At 39.4% G+C, this 15,231-nt stretch overlaps 1 protein-coding gene across 3 annotated transcripts in view; it reads left to right on the top strand.

The window, feature by feature from the left end:
- Nucleotides 1-15,231, top strand: part of CHD7 (chromodomain helicase DNA binding protein 7) — a 179,452-nt gene that overhangs the window by 113,497 nt on the left and 50,724 nt on the right. For all 3 annotated transcript variants that reach the window (XM_082363034.1, XM_082363033.1, XM_082363032.1), the window contains exons 4-7: nt 403-544; nt 5,571-5,708; nt 6,739-6,804; nt 12,633-12,688. In XM_082363034.1, the coding sequence (XP_082219160.1) occupies nt 403-544; nt 5,571-5,708; nt 6,739-6,804; nt 12,633-12,688 (402 nt within the window). The remainder of the gene's footprint in view (nt 1-402; nt 545-5,570; nt 5,709-6,738; nt 6,805-12,632; nt 12,689-15,231) is intronic.

Below are 15,231 nucleotides of genomic sequence, written 5' to 3'. Positions count from 1 at the left end.
GATCATTATGTTCTAGTTTTCCTTGACAGTTTTAAAAACCATCTTCTGGTACCTTAAAAAGTTGATAGCAAAATGATTTCTTAATCCAGTTTTTCATTATGGCTTGGTGTATCGGCAGGGATCGTGCATTGTCTAGATGAACAAATGTATTCTGTGTGGTATTAGGAGTTTTTGCATGCAGTTTCTTTTTCATTAGGTCAGATATTTGCTGAAGGTCATCAATATGGGGTTTTGCTGTAAAAACTTAATTGAGAGTACTATTTAACTCTCGATGGCCCACATGCATTGATTTATCAGTTGTTATCGATACTTTAGGGATATTGATGTGGGAAATATAAGGCATGGGGCGTACGAAAAACCTTGTTAAAAAGTGAACACTAAGTGATCCACTTTGAATTCTAGTAATAAGAAACCTGATTCAGAAGCAAGTGCTTTGAAGAAAAAGGCCAACAAGGGAAAAACAGAAGGTTCTGAGAATTCAGACTTAGACAAAACACCCCCATCATCTCCTCCTCCTGAAGAAGACGAGGACCCAGGTGTTCAGGTAATACCATTATTCTGGTCCCGAGCTGTGGTTGTTTAGCAAGGGTAACTTCAGCTGCATATCGAGTGCACTGGACCTCCCTGTCTTTGTTATAGAGCTGCTGTAGAGATGGCTTTATTGTCGTCTGGAACATTATATCCATAGTGATGAGAGCTGGGGGGCCAACCCAGAATTAAACTCCTGACTTCTTGGTTTTGCCATCTTTGACTCTATGATAAATAAAACTGAGACTCTTCATTTATTTCTGTACATGTATCTTTTGATGTTTATATATATGTTAGTGTTAACATAGTCTTAATATGTTGGTTCATTTAAAGCTTCATCCACATTTCTAATTTTCTGCTAAGTTTGGTTCCTTGTCAGTTCTTTTATTTTGCAGAACAAAAAATCACAGTGTAATCTGTAGCTCGTCTTCAGGTTTCTGACATCTGACGGTCAGAGTCGAGATGTATTTGTGTAATACTAAAGTGTCTATGAACAAGTTAGTGACTTTCTGGACGGCAGCACCGCACAATTTTCCAGTGTTAGAGTCTCCTGACTTTCGGAGACTTTTATAGGAATCAGTCAAAAAAACTGGCCCTGAAATAAACATCAGGAATTTAGGTTCTTGTGCGTAAAGCACACTGCCTTCGCTGATTGGACAGTAAGTAAGGGACCCCTACACGTGACCGTTAAACATTATTTCCTTGTTACGTTCCCTGGAAGCTTGCCAGCTTGGTCCTCTGGGATGGCTGGGAATGTGGCTTCTGTGAATGACATCTAAGTTATCAAGGAGCAGTTACTGAGGATCCTGCTACAAAAGCAAGCAGCCCCTGGAAGCGGGTTTGACCTTTTCTAATGGTTTGGTGCACTCTCAGTACTTCTCCCTGTACCTACTGATTTGCTTAAAAGTTAGAAACAAAGTACTTGCCATATACAGCTCTGTGCTAAAGAATTTCAGATAGATTGTTTGTGTGTGTGTGTGTGTGTGTGTGTGTGTTTAACTAGACCTCCCTGATATCTATAACTTCACAGAACGACCTAACCTTAGAGGACCTGAAAGGGCAGGGAGAGAGAGAGACAGAGAGAGAGAGAGAGAGTGTGTGTGTGTGTGTGTGTGTGTGTGTGTGTGTGTGTAAATGAATGTGTTTCGGTTTGGTTTGGTTCTATAACTAACATAGTGATAACCTCTGGCAGTTTGAGTTAATTTTGTAATTTCCTCTAACTTTCCATATCAGTGAAAAGATATTGGGAAGGTAAGTAGCTATCTTTTTAAAAATTGTTTAGGGAGTTTTAAACTAAAGTATTTTTAATGATTTTGAATTTAATTCTTATGCCCACAGGTGTTTTTTTTTTTTTTCCCCTGAATTGCTTTTGCTTAAACTAAGACCTTTGTGCAGTAGATTTGGACAATGTTAAGAAGACTGTCACACAAGTCAAGAAAATTCTGTTGTTCTTTCACAAACACTGCTGTTTTTTACAAGTCTGTTTGCATTAACACAGACTGAGATGGACTTTATGAAATACTAGTGGTGTTTTTTTTTCCTTCTGCATTTCAGTTATAGAGAAATGCTAATCAATGCAAATGAACATCCGTGCGTCCTTTCTAATTGGCTGGTGCTGAACTGTCACGGGTCAGACAGCTAATATCAGTAAACACACGGGTCCATGTTTCTCAGTGTCTCTTCTGTGTCACAGCAACACAGGAAGTGACGCTGACTGCTTGTTTGTTGTGTTTCTTCCTGTAGCACACGCGTAAAGGGCTTGAAGTTCTTGAGTTTTATGATCAATTTGTTTAAACTTTAGTAAATGCCATGTCTTTTTTTTTTTTCTTTTAACAAACTGAAAATTGTGTCACAAAGTACTACAACAGTGAGATTGTGGCAACACATTTAAATTTGCTCTTCAGCATACCTGTTTTAACTACATGAAACTTTTCTAAAATAATCCAAGTTTAACAAGTTGACCTGTTATTGTAGTGTTAATTCAAAAGTTTTGAGCTTTAAATGCAATTGGTTTAAATGCAGTTCTTATATTTTATTTTGATTCCCCCCAAAATTTCAAATAACAATAGTTTAACAGACCATAAAGAAGCCTATTATGTGATAAATAATTTTATGTTGGGAAATTGGAAAAGGAACCTTGATATCCAAAATAAATGAACTTAAGATCAATTATTATTTAGAAGGCAGAGAAGCCATATAACATTTAAAAATTTCAGAAAGTTGAGTTCTAATTGTATTTTGGGATTTCTTTTACTCTTATGAAGTGACCTTGTATCCACTATTACTAACCCTATCACTGTTGCATAGATTTATAACACAAAGTTGATATGAGGAGAAACTTTGGTTATAAACATTATATTCACCAATACGTACATTTCTATTAGAAAAATAAACAGAAGTCTCTGTTTTATTGTACTGGAACATTTCTTTAATATCAGAGTGGGATTTAGCGTAAAGTGGATTTGTCTTAGACTCTGTCCAAGGATGTTTAGTTACTTGTGCTGGAAGAAGACTAGGGCAGTGTGGTCCCAACCATGGAAACCTGATAAAACATCACAGATGTGTCATTAGTAGCACATTCTCCTTACAGTAATGACAGAAGGATGAAACTGTAGATTCACCCATTTCCATTTAGCTAAATTGATATATCAAAAGAAATACAGATACTATACTAAATTTCACCAAATTAAAATGTTGTTCCTGATAATAGGCTTTTATATCTTAAAGAAACTGACAGCCAGAAGCGGGCGATGCTAAAGTAAGCAAAAGAGGCGGAGCTATTCCAGATCAGCTTTGGGAAAAGAGGAGGGAAGCCGTATGACGTAGCCCGGCTTCGGAGCCTCATTGCTTTCTGATTTTCCCTTGGAAAGGTGGAGCTGGTTACTGATGACTGTAATCTTACTAATTGCATTTGGCATTAACATGGCCCTTTAAGTGCGCTGTTTTAAGCGCTTTCAATGAATTCTCTTAGGAGATCTTCACAGTATACTGATGAGGCAGCTACTATCATTACCCCTAGTCTACAGACCAGGAAACTGAGGTCCCTAAAGGAACTCGTCCAGGGTCACGCAGGGAGAGCCTGGCCTCATTCTAACGTGGGCACTCAGCTCCTGGACGCCCGAGGTCAAACTGCCCCTGGTGACGCGGGGCAGGATGGACGGTGGCAGGACCCCCGCTGGCCTGGGTGTCACCTCCACATGGAACTGGTTATTCTGTGCGGGGCTGGAGAGGAGAGAAGGGTCAGAGGTGGAGCCTTTGGCCCACGTCACCGCTCCCTCTCGTCTGAGCCGCTAGGAAGTCTGTTAATAAGATGTCCCTGCCCCAGATACCTCCCGGCAGAAGGGTACATCGTGCCTCTGCAGCCCTGGCTGTAGGGCTGAGTTCACAGCCTCGAATGACCCATCTGATGGTCCTGTTATACACAGTCATAATGTGAGCTGTCTCACATCCCCTTTGAGAGCAGGGGGCGCACAAACTTAATACAGTAAAATTGAGTGGGTCCCCTTCTTTGAGACATGGCACGGGGGCTTGTTGGTCCTGACTTGTGCCCCATAGGTTCCATGCCCGTCCCTCCTGAGGTCTGCACGGCAGGGTAATTAGCCTCTCTCTGCCCTACTGTCCCAACTTTAAAATTCGAAAGGCTCTTCAGAGGGGTTTATTTCATAATTCTTAGAGAACAGTTTGTATCAGTGTTACTTTTCTCAGTATTCTTTTTATTTCTTCCATGTGCTTTGCCACCTCACCCATGAGTTGTAATTGCACAGGGATTTAAAATTTACACGTGTCATTTTAGAGTTATCTGAGACGTTATCACATACACATATTAATGAGAAGGTTATTTCTCTGTTTTTAATTAACTGACAAAACTATTTCTATATCAGAAAGGTCAAGCCATCTAGAATTGTTTTGAACAAAAAGTACAAAATCCTTTTTTCTGCTCCATTCATTTCACTCTCCAGAATTAATAGCTGTTAACAGTTTGTTGTGTCTTTTCAGATTTTTTTGTTATTGAAAACATACCCGTATACATTCATTTTTTAGCAAATATTCACTGAGTATAGGGAAGTAAACAGGATTTACAGTATGTTTCTCTGGAGGAGTTTATATATTGATCGCCCACACATACAAATAGAAACACAAGGTTTTTTTGTAATCTTAGAATTATAAGCTAGCTATTGTTACTTGACTTGCTTTTCTTTTTACTTAACCATTTATCTGCTAGATGTTACCCAGATGCGTCATGTAGCTTACTAGACGTATGCTTGCTGGGAAGGGGGGTGGGCGTGTTTTACGTTTTGACCACGCTGTCCTGCAAAGGTGTACTGCGTTCTGTTTCGACCACTGGGTGGGAGAGGGCCCATTTTGCCAATAATCCTATTAATACTAGCTATTAACAGTCCTTCACATTTTCATCAGTGCAGTAAAAAAAATTTTTTTTAATTCCTTTTCATAGTCACTCATTATAAATTCTGCCGTTCAATCCTTCAGCTCTTTAAAAATGTTCAGACTATTTCTTTTAGGACCAGGATGAAAACATAAACTTTCTATTTAAATGGGTCTCTGAGATAGTTGTGGAACCTTGGATACTAATGTAACAATAGTTATCTAGAACTTTATCATTCACAAATTTTCTTCTCATGCCTTCACTTTTTTTGACTTTTTCTTGTGGGGAAAATTTTTAAAACCTACAAAAATAGAATAGTATAATGAACCCCTACATATCCATCACCCAGCTTCAGTATTGCCTTCACGTTTGAGCAACTCACCGGCCGAATGAGGAGGAAAATGTGTTGTTACTTCCATTTCCCAGTTAAAGGCCAGGCACCTGGGAGTGGCGGGGCCATCGCTGTCCGAGGCGCCTGGCTTCAGATTTCCCCCATTTCCATTGTGTGTGTTGCCACTGTGACATCTTCTGTGATTTGCAGGGTTAAAGTCACCAGCTTTTCTTTACGATTATTATTATTTGATAAATGTACCGTGCCCTTCTGAGAAGTGGGAGAGCAGCAGCTTTCTAAACCCAGCCTGTCGGCTTTTCGTTTTAGAAGAGACGGTCCAGCAGGCAGGTGAAGAGAAAGCGGTACACCGAGGACTTGGAGTTCAAGATCTCTGACGAGGAGGCCGAGGACGCAGACGCTGCCGGGAGAGACTCCCCCTCCACCACCTCGCAGTCGGAGCCGCAGGTGAGCGGCGTGCGCAGTTCTCGCGTGCGTTTCAAAAGATGGGCTGGAAATTTTATAGCCGGAATCTGAGAAGTTCAGTAGAAGCGTCGGACTTCGAGCTGGGCACATTCATCTCGTGTTGGCGAACACGCTATGGGAAATTAGTCGTTTAGGGGTGTCTTTTAAAAAGCCCCGTTCACTGAGATTTATTTTTGTCCAAGCCTGTGATATGTAATTTGACACAATTTTGGAGAATTATTGGGTCTTTGTTGAGGATGAGGCAGAGCTAGGATGCAAGGAGGCTGAATTTACCTCCGAGAGTTCAGTGCCGTAGCTTCTGGGACTTTAATAAACCACTCAAGCTTGTCTCCTGCTGCTTGGCACTGTAAGAGCCCCTTTATGAAATTACTGCCTTGTAGTACCCAGCAGGGCCTACTTTATTCTCTGTGCCATGTAAGTGATGGATAAAAGAGTTTGTATAAAATATCGGTAGTAATGGAGGATTGATTATTGTGAAGATCTTTTTTTTTTTTTTTCCCCAAAGCCTTCTTCTTACCGTTACTGTGCTTTAGTTAACAAACTGGTAACCCATTGAAAAATATATTAAATACAGTTTTGTATTTTATTTGGTAATTTGCGCTCTGTTGTTATATAGCGTTTTATGGGACCTCCATAGATAAAAAGCTGCCTACGATAACAGAATGATGAGTACATTAACCCCATGGGTCCAGACGAGGAAAAGTTATGTTTTTGCCATCACGCAGAGATCATTTTCTCTTGGCAGCTGGAATTTCTGAACGCTCCTTGGCTTTAGGGACCCATGCTAGTCCACACAATTAAACCACATAATCATGAAGTAATAAACACAGCTCTTCCCTTTGCCTTTCCGCAAGGGAGATTTTTGTTCTTTTCAGTCATATTCCCCACTGGTGATCGTACCCAGTGATTTAAAGGGTATGGAGGGAGGTGCAAAAGGAAATGATGTCTTGCTTTTACAGCTTAGAATGAAATGCTTTCTGGTTGGATTCATTCAGTCCACTTTATGTTTTAGGAATCTGTTGATGCAGACGGTCCAGTGGTAGAAAAAATTATGAGTAGTCGTTCAGTAAAAAAACAGGTAAGCATCATGTGGAGTTATCAAAACCTGTGGTGTGTGTGTGACTCTTAAATTATTTTTTGCTTTATAATTTCCTTTAAAAATTTCACTGTTGAAAAATGAAACTTCTGGTGATGTTTCTAATCCTGTCTGATTTATTAGTCCAATATCAATCTTTGGGATGTTCAACCCAAAATGAAATTAAAATGTAGCAAACAGTCAGTGCTTTATTACCCCATTTAGAGTAGGCAAGAACTCAAACGTCTCAGAAGAAATGTCTTAGGACTCCTAGAGTTGTAGGCTGCCTTTTTCATAAATATTATTTACGAAAAATCATGACCGTGAATCTATCTCTCATCTCTCTTAGGAAGGTCCCTACCCCAGCCCCCCACCCCCCGGAAGATCTCTTTATCATGTTAGCAAGTAGGTGTTTTCTCATACTTTTCATATGCAATTGAAATATTAGTATTCTTTTGTTAGTGCAGAAGTGAAATACAGAACTACTTTCAGTGTAATTTTTGAAGATAATATGACTTATCCTTCCAGATTATTCGGAATTCATGTTGATCCGCAAAGGTGAGCCCTAAGTACCTGTCACTAGCCTGGTGCCCATGTCCCTGAGGGACACATACACTCTGTGACAACGAATTCCAGGAACACTGCATCTTCTTTTTACTGATGGAGACTCCCCATTTCATCCCACCCATTTCCCTTCTTGCCCAGTTTGAGAAAACACTTTAGTTTGAAGAAGTACATAGGCATCGAGATGCATTTACATATTCCAGCAAGCCATGTTTGGTGTCTCTAGAAAATGGTCTCCTTTAGACATAGGTGTCTGACTTCTAGCTTGAATCATTGTCAAAGGCAGAGTTGTTTCTTTTTATTGCTTTCAAGGTGTGTGGAAGACAACCTCATTGTTTTGACATGTAAAATAAGCTTTTTTTTAAAAGATGTGAAGTGTGTACACAGTGTAATCTCCAGGGAGAGAGATGAGGAATGGAGGAATTATGGGATTTAAAGTGAGCTTCTGGGTTTATCAAATAGGAAACATTTACTATTCAAATACTATCTAGAGATCCTTGAAAATGGTATTGCACCAGCCGTAAACTTCTCTTTACCTTTCCTCCAATACTCTCTGCTTTTGTATTGTGTTATTCAAAGTATAGATTTTTATCAGAAGATAAAACTCTGGTTCAAACAAAAATAATCAAGAACAACATGTCAAGATATTTTCATAATGAGTGTAGAGAGTGGGAGTGTATGGGGTGTCTATCTGGTAACTCTTTGAACATGAGGATTTCCTCTCTGATGAACATAAAATCTCAACCAAATTTCCCACCCGTTCAAGCAGAAATGAGCACTATTTAACTAATTGGAAAGGTTGCAGTTTTGTCCTTCTAATGACTCTAGAACTGTTAACTTGTGAATTGTAGATATATGGCAAAATTGGAATGCTTGATGTACTTTAAAGAATAATCCCCTTCAGCGAATTGAAGTGGCTTGTTTGAATAAATAGCACGTGGTTTGGATGGGATATAATAATTTTCATTCAACCGATGGTGCTTCAGCAGGCATACCCAGCAGGTTTGGGGGTTGCAAATTATAATTAGCTCTGTTATTCAGAGCTGCTTAGACGATGCATGATGTAGAGCATCACTTTTTCCTTCTGTTTAGCCCACCATAGGGCATTTTTTGTTTTTTCTTGCCAATCCTTTAAAGATAGGTACCCACAGTTTAGGAGTAGGTATTGCTGCCATTTACAGATGACCAGGCTTATCTTAACACAGGAGATTAAAAATCACTGTAATTGTACATGAGGGTAGAGTATTTGTTGAGTAGGTGAATTTTAGGATGGAGAAAATGAATGGGAAATTTCCTCTGGAAGGAGAGATATGCCTTGAGATATGATTTAAAATAAGAAAGAGGTATGGAGCCCATTGAATTGCTTGTAGATTAGTGGCATTTCATAAAGGGCCATAAAAAACCATTAGAAGATTGTAAACATTAGCAGGTACTAACTTTTTAAACTGCGAATGTTCTCCAAATAGTTACTTTAGTTATCAGCTTTAGTAATATTGGAGGAAAGTGTAGCAGATAGAAGCAAAAGGAAATTTGAGATTTTTCCCCTGGATTCTAGCTATGCCTGCTGGTCTGTTTCCTATTACCATGAATAATGGAAGACATGGCTGTGAGAAGGTGCCTTTGTCTCCCCCTGGCAGCGCTATGGAAACTGGTTAAGGGCTCAGAGCCTCCCCAGCATACTGCTGACACATAGTGGGGACAGTTCATGGTTTTTGCAATCAGCTGACCTCATCACTGTAGCCCGAGAAGCATCAGCCATTATGATGGAGTCGTGCAAAGTCACAGTACTCATCCGTAACTCAGCACCTCGTGTCATATAGGGATGGCTCAGGCACTTAACGTTGTTCTAAACCCAAATTAATGTGCGTGGGACCCAGTGCAAGGGACATAGGTGGTACTTGTATTTGAATTTCGAGGTAGGTTTAAGAATGGACTTTTGGATTGTATAAAGGTTAATTTTCTTCTTTTCCACATTTAGTCATCATGTAGTCCCTTCTGCTTTGAACCATCTGTCTTTGGGGGAAAACAGTTCAAATCCTTTTTGTACCAGAAGGTCAAAAATAGTTTTGAAAGTGGATTCTGTATTATTATGTCCTATTTTCTTCCTAAATGAACTATGATTTGGTATGTCTGGTAGAATATACAGCAGGTGGGCCAGAAGTAGGAATGGATTCATACCTTTGCTTTATTGTTACCTTTATCAAGGCGCTTTCTCATTCTTTTGTGCATTATTTAACAAAATTTCTGCCTTTTCACACTACAGTTTAGCTTTGTTTCCCCAGTGTGACTGCTTAATTTAGTAATAGGATGCTTAGGAAAGGTCATTCGTTCTTTCAGGCCAACAGGATTATCATTTGCTGAACGGCTGTTTTAGAACCCAGGTGACCAGAAGAGTTGATTTAGTGCCTGGTCAAGGTTTCTGTTCCGTGTGAACAGTGGAACAAGTATGGCTCAGTATGTTTGGAACTTTCAATTTCACGTGAATAGTAAGGATTTTGACAGACTGCTTTAGGAGTCTAATGAATGAAAAGATACACACATTTCTCAAAACTAGTCTATCGAGCACATAAAATTACTTTAGAGGACTCTCAAATTTAACGGTAACTGTCCTAGAAATAAATTTGAGTGGGGTGTGTGTGTGTGTGTGTGCGCGCGTGCGCGCACCTGCAGAAATAGTGCCTTGACTCAGTTATGCACTGGATATGCCCATTATGGAAAGGCTTCTGAACACTGGGGCATGGGAGGTAGAGGCTGGGGCTGCTTTCAACTGTCAAGAGAGTCTGGTCAAACCGACTGCCGTTTAGTGCGTAATTAAAATGATGCTCCTGAGAGCTTATGAATTCACACACTTTTGTTAATTGTTTTGCTCTAAGTAAAGCAGAAGAGACCAGCGTGATCATATTTATATGAAATGAAGGGCAAAACAGCTCTATTACAGCTCTCTACTTACAGCTCTGGGAGCAAGAAGATGATCCAGTATGTGTGGTCAGTTAAAGCACAGGGTTGTAATTTGGGACATCCAAGAGAAATAGGTCCTGGGACGATTCTGCACGAGCTCCGGGTGCTACTAAATGAGGTCTCGGAACCTGATCACCTTCTCCCAGACAGCCTGAGACCCTCTTGTTGAGATCTCCACAGCACGCCCCCAGAGGCATAGCTGATCGTGATGAGAAAAATGGGTGTTCACGAGAGTCAGGGACAGACAGTTGATGGCGTTAAGAGTCGGAACTTTCTGGAGCAGAATCGAGACAGAATGAAAACTGCCCCTTTGTTCAAGAGTTGATCTGTGTGCTTTGAGGCCCACTTAGAAGTTACAGACAGTGAGGCCACTTAGAAGGAGATGGAAAGGGGACAGTACAGGAGGAAAGATCCGGAAGAAGGAAATCAGGAGATAACAGAACATAGAAAGGATAAAGCGTGTCTTTTTACTACCTCAAAGATAAGTAATTTTGAAAAACTCTTTCAGAACTAAAAGAAATATAGTTAACATCAAAAAAGTAAAAACAGTAGACCAGACGTTTGAATTCCACTCGAGGTTTGAATTTCATGATATGCTATGAGAAGCATCACAAGATCTAGGCTCACCCTGGTTCCCCATTCTCCTTGGTTGACCACAGTCTTATCTTTGCCTTTCTACTGTGATCTCCAGTTCTATACAAAGATAATGTGTCTTGAAATGGTTGCTGAAATGTGGGAGTGGAACGAGGTAATGTTAAGGGCTAGAAAAATGTAAGGTGGGTTCGGGATGGATTGTTACTTGAATCGACCAGAATTTACCTATACAGTAATTGCATGTTTATGTCCCTGGCTCTTGAGGGCACCCAGCAAACATTTCTTTTCATTTTGGACACCTGAAAGTCTGCGACATGCCACAACACTGTAAATCAACTATACTCCAATAAAAAATAATTTAAAAAATAATTTAAAAAAAGAGAATCTGGGGATACAGATGGTTTTCTGAACACGTTGATTTAAGAAGCTGCTTTAGGGTGATGACCATTTATAGATCCATTAGGGCAGGACCAGATATTAATGGGTTTCGACCCCACTCCTGAATATCCTGTCTTCTTATTGGTGATCTCTAGGCAGATGGAAAAACTGCTTAAAATTTAGGTTTAACTGATAATGTGTGAGAGTTTTGAAGAAAAGTTTTAAGTTCACAGTCTTTGACAGTAGTTCGAAGATTGGGGATTGAGGGTGATCCTAGTCTCTTTGAACAGATCTGGTGCCAGTCTGTCACCCAGTAAGAAGTCTCTGCTCCTTTGTTTGCCCTCTGCCGTGTTCTGACTTGCCTTAATTTTCTTTGCGGCACCTCTGAGGCAGTTTAGTAGCCAAATGTAACCCTCAAGGCAGGTACTCTTGTAAGAGTGTAAAAGCAATCTCTAAACATCTGTAAGTGGTGTTTATTTTTTACATCCCTGATTTATCTGATCAAATGTTCCAGAAGAAAATTACATATTACGACTTGTTTAACAGCCTACAACCAAGGGGAAAAAAAATATTGAAAGGGATGCTTAAAATATCATATGTGCGGTGTCTTCTGCAGACATTACAATAGGCAGGATCAGGGGAGATGTTCGAGATAGTCTCGCCACTGCACCCTTGATTTGGCTGATGGGTCACGATTTTAACCTCACCTCGGTGTAGTATTTGGAGTGTTAATTTTATTTGGCTGCTATGTGTATGTGACATCTTGTCCGAGAGATTTTAATTGTACCATTGAGTCAAACTGAAACTGAATAGTGATGCACTGAAATTACAGCCTCGGAACAAAGTTTAGTTTTATATGGTTTCTTGTTTAGCGTTGTTAACTATATGGAGGAATAAATGTCTTTTAAATATTTTAAAACATTACAAAACCCACCATGTAAAGTTGCCATGAGGCGGCCAAAAATAATCCATATGGCATTCAGGAGAGCAGTGGCTAATTGGCTGCTGCCTGAGAAAATGGTACACTTGGCGTCTACTTAGCACTGTGGGTTTGGCAGAAAGCCACATTTGGGGTCAGGCTGTTGTGAATGAAGCTGCATGTGGTTAGGGACGAGTTAAAGTCGTGCACGTCTGAGAAGCCGGAGCCCATCGGGTAGCGTGTGTGGTCCGCCCTCACCCCTCTGGCCTCCCACCAGCTCACCACGTGCTCACCCTTCCAGGAGCACCCTATGCCGCTTCCTCGATGCCTGTTTGTGGCCACACGGGAGTAAATCATTACTTTGGAACATTCTAGTAGATGGTTTCAAGTACATGCCTGAAATTTTCCTCTGTTGCAGAAGGAATCTGGAGAAGAGGTAGAAGTTGAGGAGTTCTACGTGAAATACAAAAACTTGTAAGTAGATTGTGATTTTTTTTTTCCCATGGAGGAATATATTTTCAATGTACCAAATTTTAAAAGGTAATCAGGAAATTTTTTTTAAAAAAATTGGCAACGGGGAAATTTTGGTGTGGTTTATTCAGTGTCATTTAGGCCATTGCCTACTAACTTTTCTATCTCTGATAGTTTATGAGCTTTATTTTTCTGCAAAATGTGTAATTGGTGTACAGGCTGACTAACTTCTGTGTATAACCAAGAAGTTCTTTTTAGAGGGGATGAAAACTCATACAGTAACAGAAAAGTGAGGAAAGTATTATAATACCTGCCTGACTCTGAGAATGAATTTTGCTCTGTGGGGCTCCCTGCCTTCATCCTTCACTGGGATGCTTGGCACCCGAGATGAGAACTCAGCTCTCAGGCAGAGGCTCTAGGAAATCGTGATATCACTCATGTTTTGAAATGCAGTGAGCTATGATTTTGTTGCTCTGTTTTCATTTCTGAGTTTTGTCTAGTGAATTTGAATTGCATAACTTTTAAGAAAACTGCATGAAAAACCACCGTGAGTTGTTCTGATTGTAGATGGAAGCTGGATACTAGGACCAAGCACACTCTGACGAGGCAGCCTCGTTGGAAACATCAATAGTCATCCTGCTGAGGACGACAAGTAACAATCACAGACCAAGGACAAACATATTTATTGATAACATAAAAGTTAAATGTACTTTAAACTTTTTAAATGTACTTTAAGCTTTTTGAGGCAAGGAACTCAAGTACCATATTAATAAATTCTAGGGTTAAAGAGAGGCTTTGGGGAGCTGTCAGAACAGCTTAAGAAACGTTCCACACACATATATGTTTATTATATATACACACACGCACGTCTGTCTACCTACCTACCTACCAGCAAGGAAAACCAATGCCTTTATAGTGATACTTCCAATTTTATTTCAATACCACAGGGTTCATTCTATTCTTTCCCCTTCCAATATTAATAACTCCATTTTTCGACTATGAGAAACCTGGCTCCTATTTTCCATAATATATTTTCTTATTTATTAATCCTAGGATATATAGGAAGTGCTTTCAGAATTACTAGACCATATTTCTGTGAAAAAGACGCCTGCTAACTAGCGTTCATTCAGTATTTGTGTAGAGTTCTTTTGTCTTTAGCCTGATGCTGTAGAGGCTAAATGCTTTTTCCAGTATTTCCTCAAGTTAGTTCTTCTCCTCCCAGCCCCCCTTTAGTGCAATGTTATTTGCTACTCAGTTTGGTTCATTAGCTTCTGTTTGTATTTGTATTCCATTTTAGGCCTCACCCCATCCTTGTTGATTTTCTTTTCTTTTTCTTTTTTCTTTTTTTTGCTTTTTTCCAAGTTCATGAAATATTAACACGGTTCAATAGTCAGAACTGTACACAAAATGATACCCAAAGAAGAAGTGCCATCCTCCCTTCCTTTCCACCTCATTCCTACTTACCTTTTCATTAATCCCAGATTTATCCTTCCTGTAAGTTTTGGCATGAATGTGCAGATAGGTAGATACATAGGTCGATTTTATATATTATTTCCCCTTCTTCCTTAAACACAAAAGAATAGCATCAGTACACATTTGCACTTTGCTTTTTTCACAGTACTGTGTATACTAAGTTATTCAACATCAGTTCATAGAGTCTTCCTCATTCTTTGTTACAACTGCCTAGTACTCCTTTGCATGTCTGTGTCATAACTTATCCAACCAATCTCCTGGGTATGCCGGCATGTAAATGGCTTCTGATATTTTATAGTTACAGATAATGCTGCAATATATATTCTCATGCCTATGTATTTTTGAATTCTTGGAGGCATAGCTTCAGGGTGAATTTTTAGAATTGGGATTGCTAGATCAAAAGGCATACATAAATGTAGTTCTGTTAGACATTGCAAAATTCCCTTCCAGAAGTGTTGTGTCAGTTTGCATTCCTACCAACAATGTAGGAGAGCACCTATTTCCCCACAACCTTTCCAGTGTAGTGTGGTGGGTTTTTTTTGTTGTTTTGTTTTTTGTTTTTTTTACTTTCTGTGGAAATTTGTATTTCAGTGTGGTTTTAATTAGTATTTTCTTTTATTGTGAGTGATTTAGAACATCTTTTCATAAATTTAATGAGCAGTTTTGTATCTTGTTCTGTCAATTATGTGTTCCTATCTCTTGCCCATTTTTCTATTGTGCTTCCCTCAATTTTTAACAGTTCTTTATATATGTGGGATATTAGTCCTTAATCTGTGTTATATGTTGTAGCTATCTTTTCCCAGTTTCCGTTGTCATTTGGCTTTATTTATTGTTGGTTATAGCATTGTAAGTTTTTAAAAGTGTTTTGCATATTTAGATTTATTAATCTTTCCTTTTATAGGATCTGACTTTTGAATCATAGTTAGAAAGCTTTTTCCTACACCCTGGTTAAAGAGGAATTTGCCATGTTTTCCTCTAGTACTTGAATGGTTTCATTTTCTCTGTTTAGGTGCTTGATCCACTTGGTGTTAACTCTTGTATATGGGGCAAAGCATGACTCTAATTTTTTATTC

Source organism: Balaenoptera borealis (assembly GCF_965194805.1).
Source record: "Balaenoptera borealis genome assembly, chromosome: 17".
Lineage (NCBI taxonomy): Eukaryota > Metazoa > Chordata > Mammalia > Artiodactyla > Balaenopteridae > Balaenoptera > Balaenoptera borealis.
This window is presented reverse-complemented; position numbering and strand designations above follow the sequence as displayed.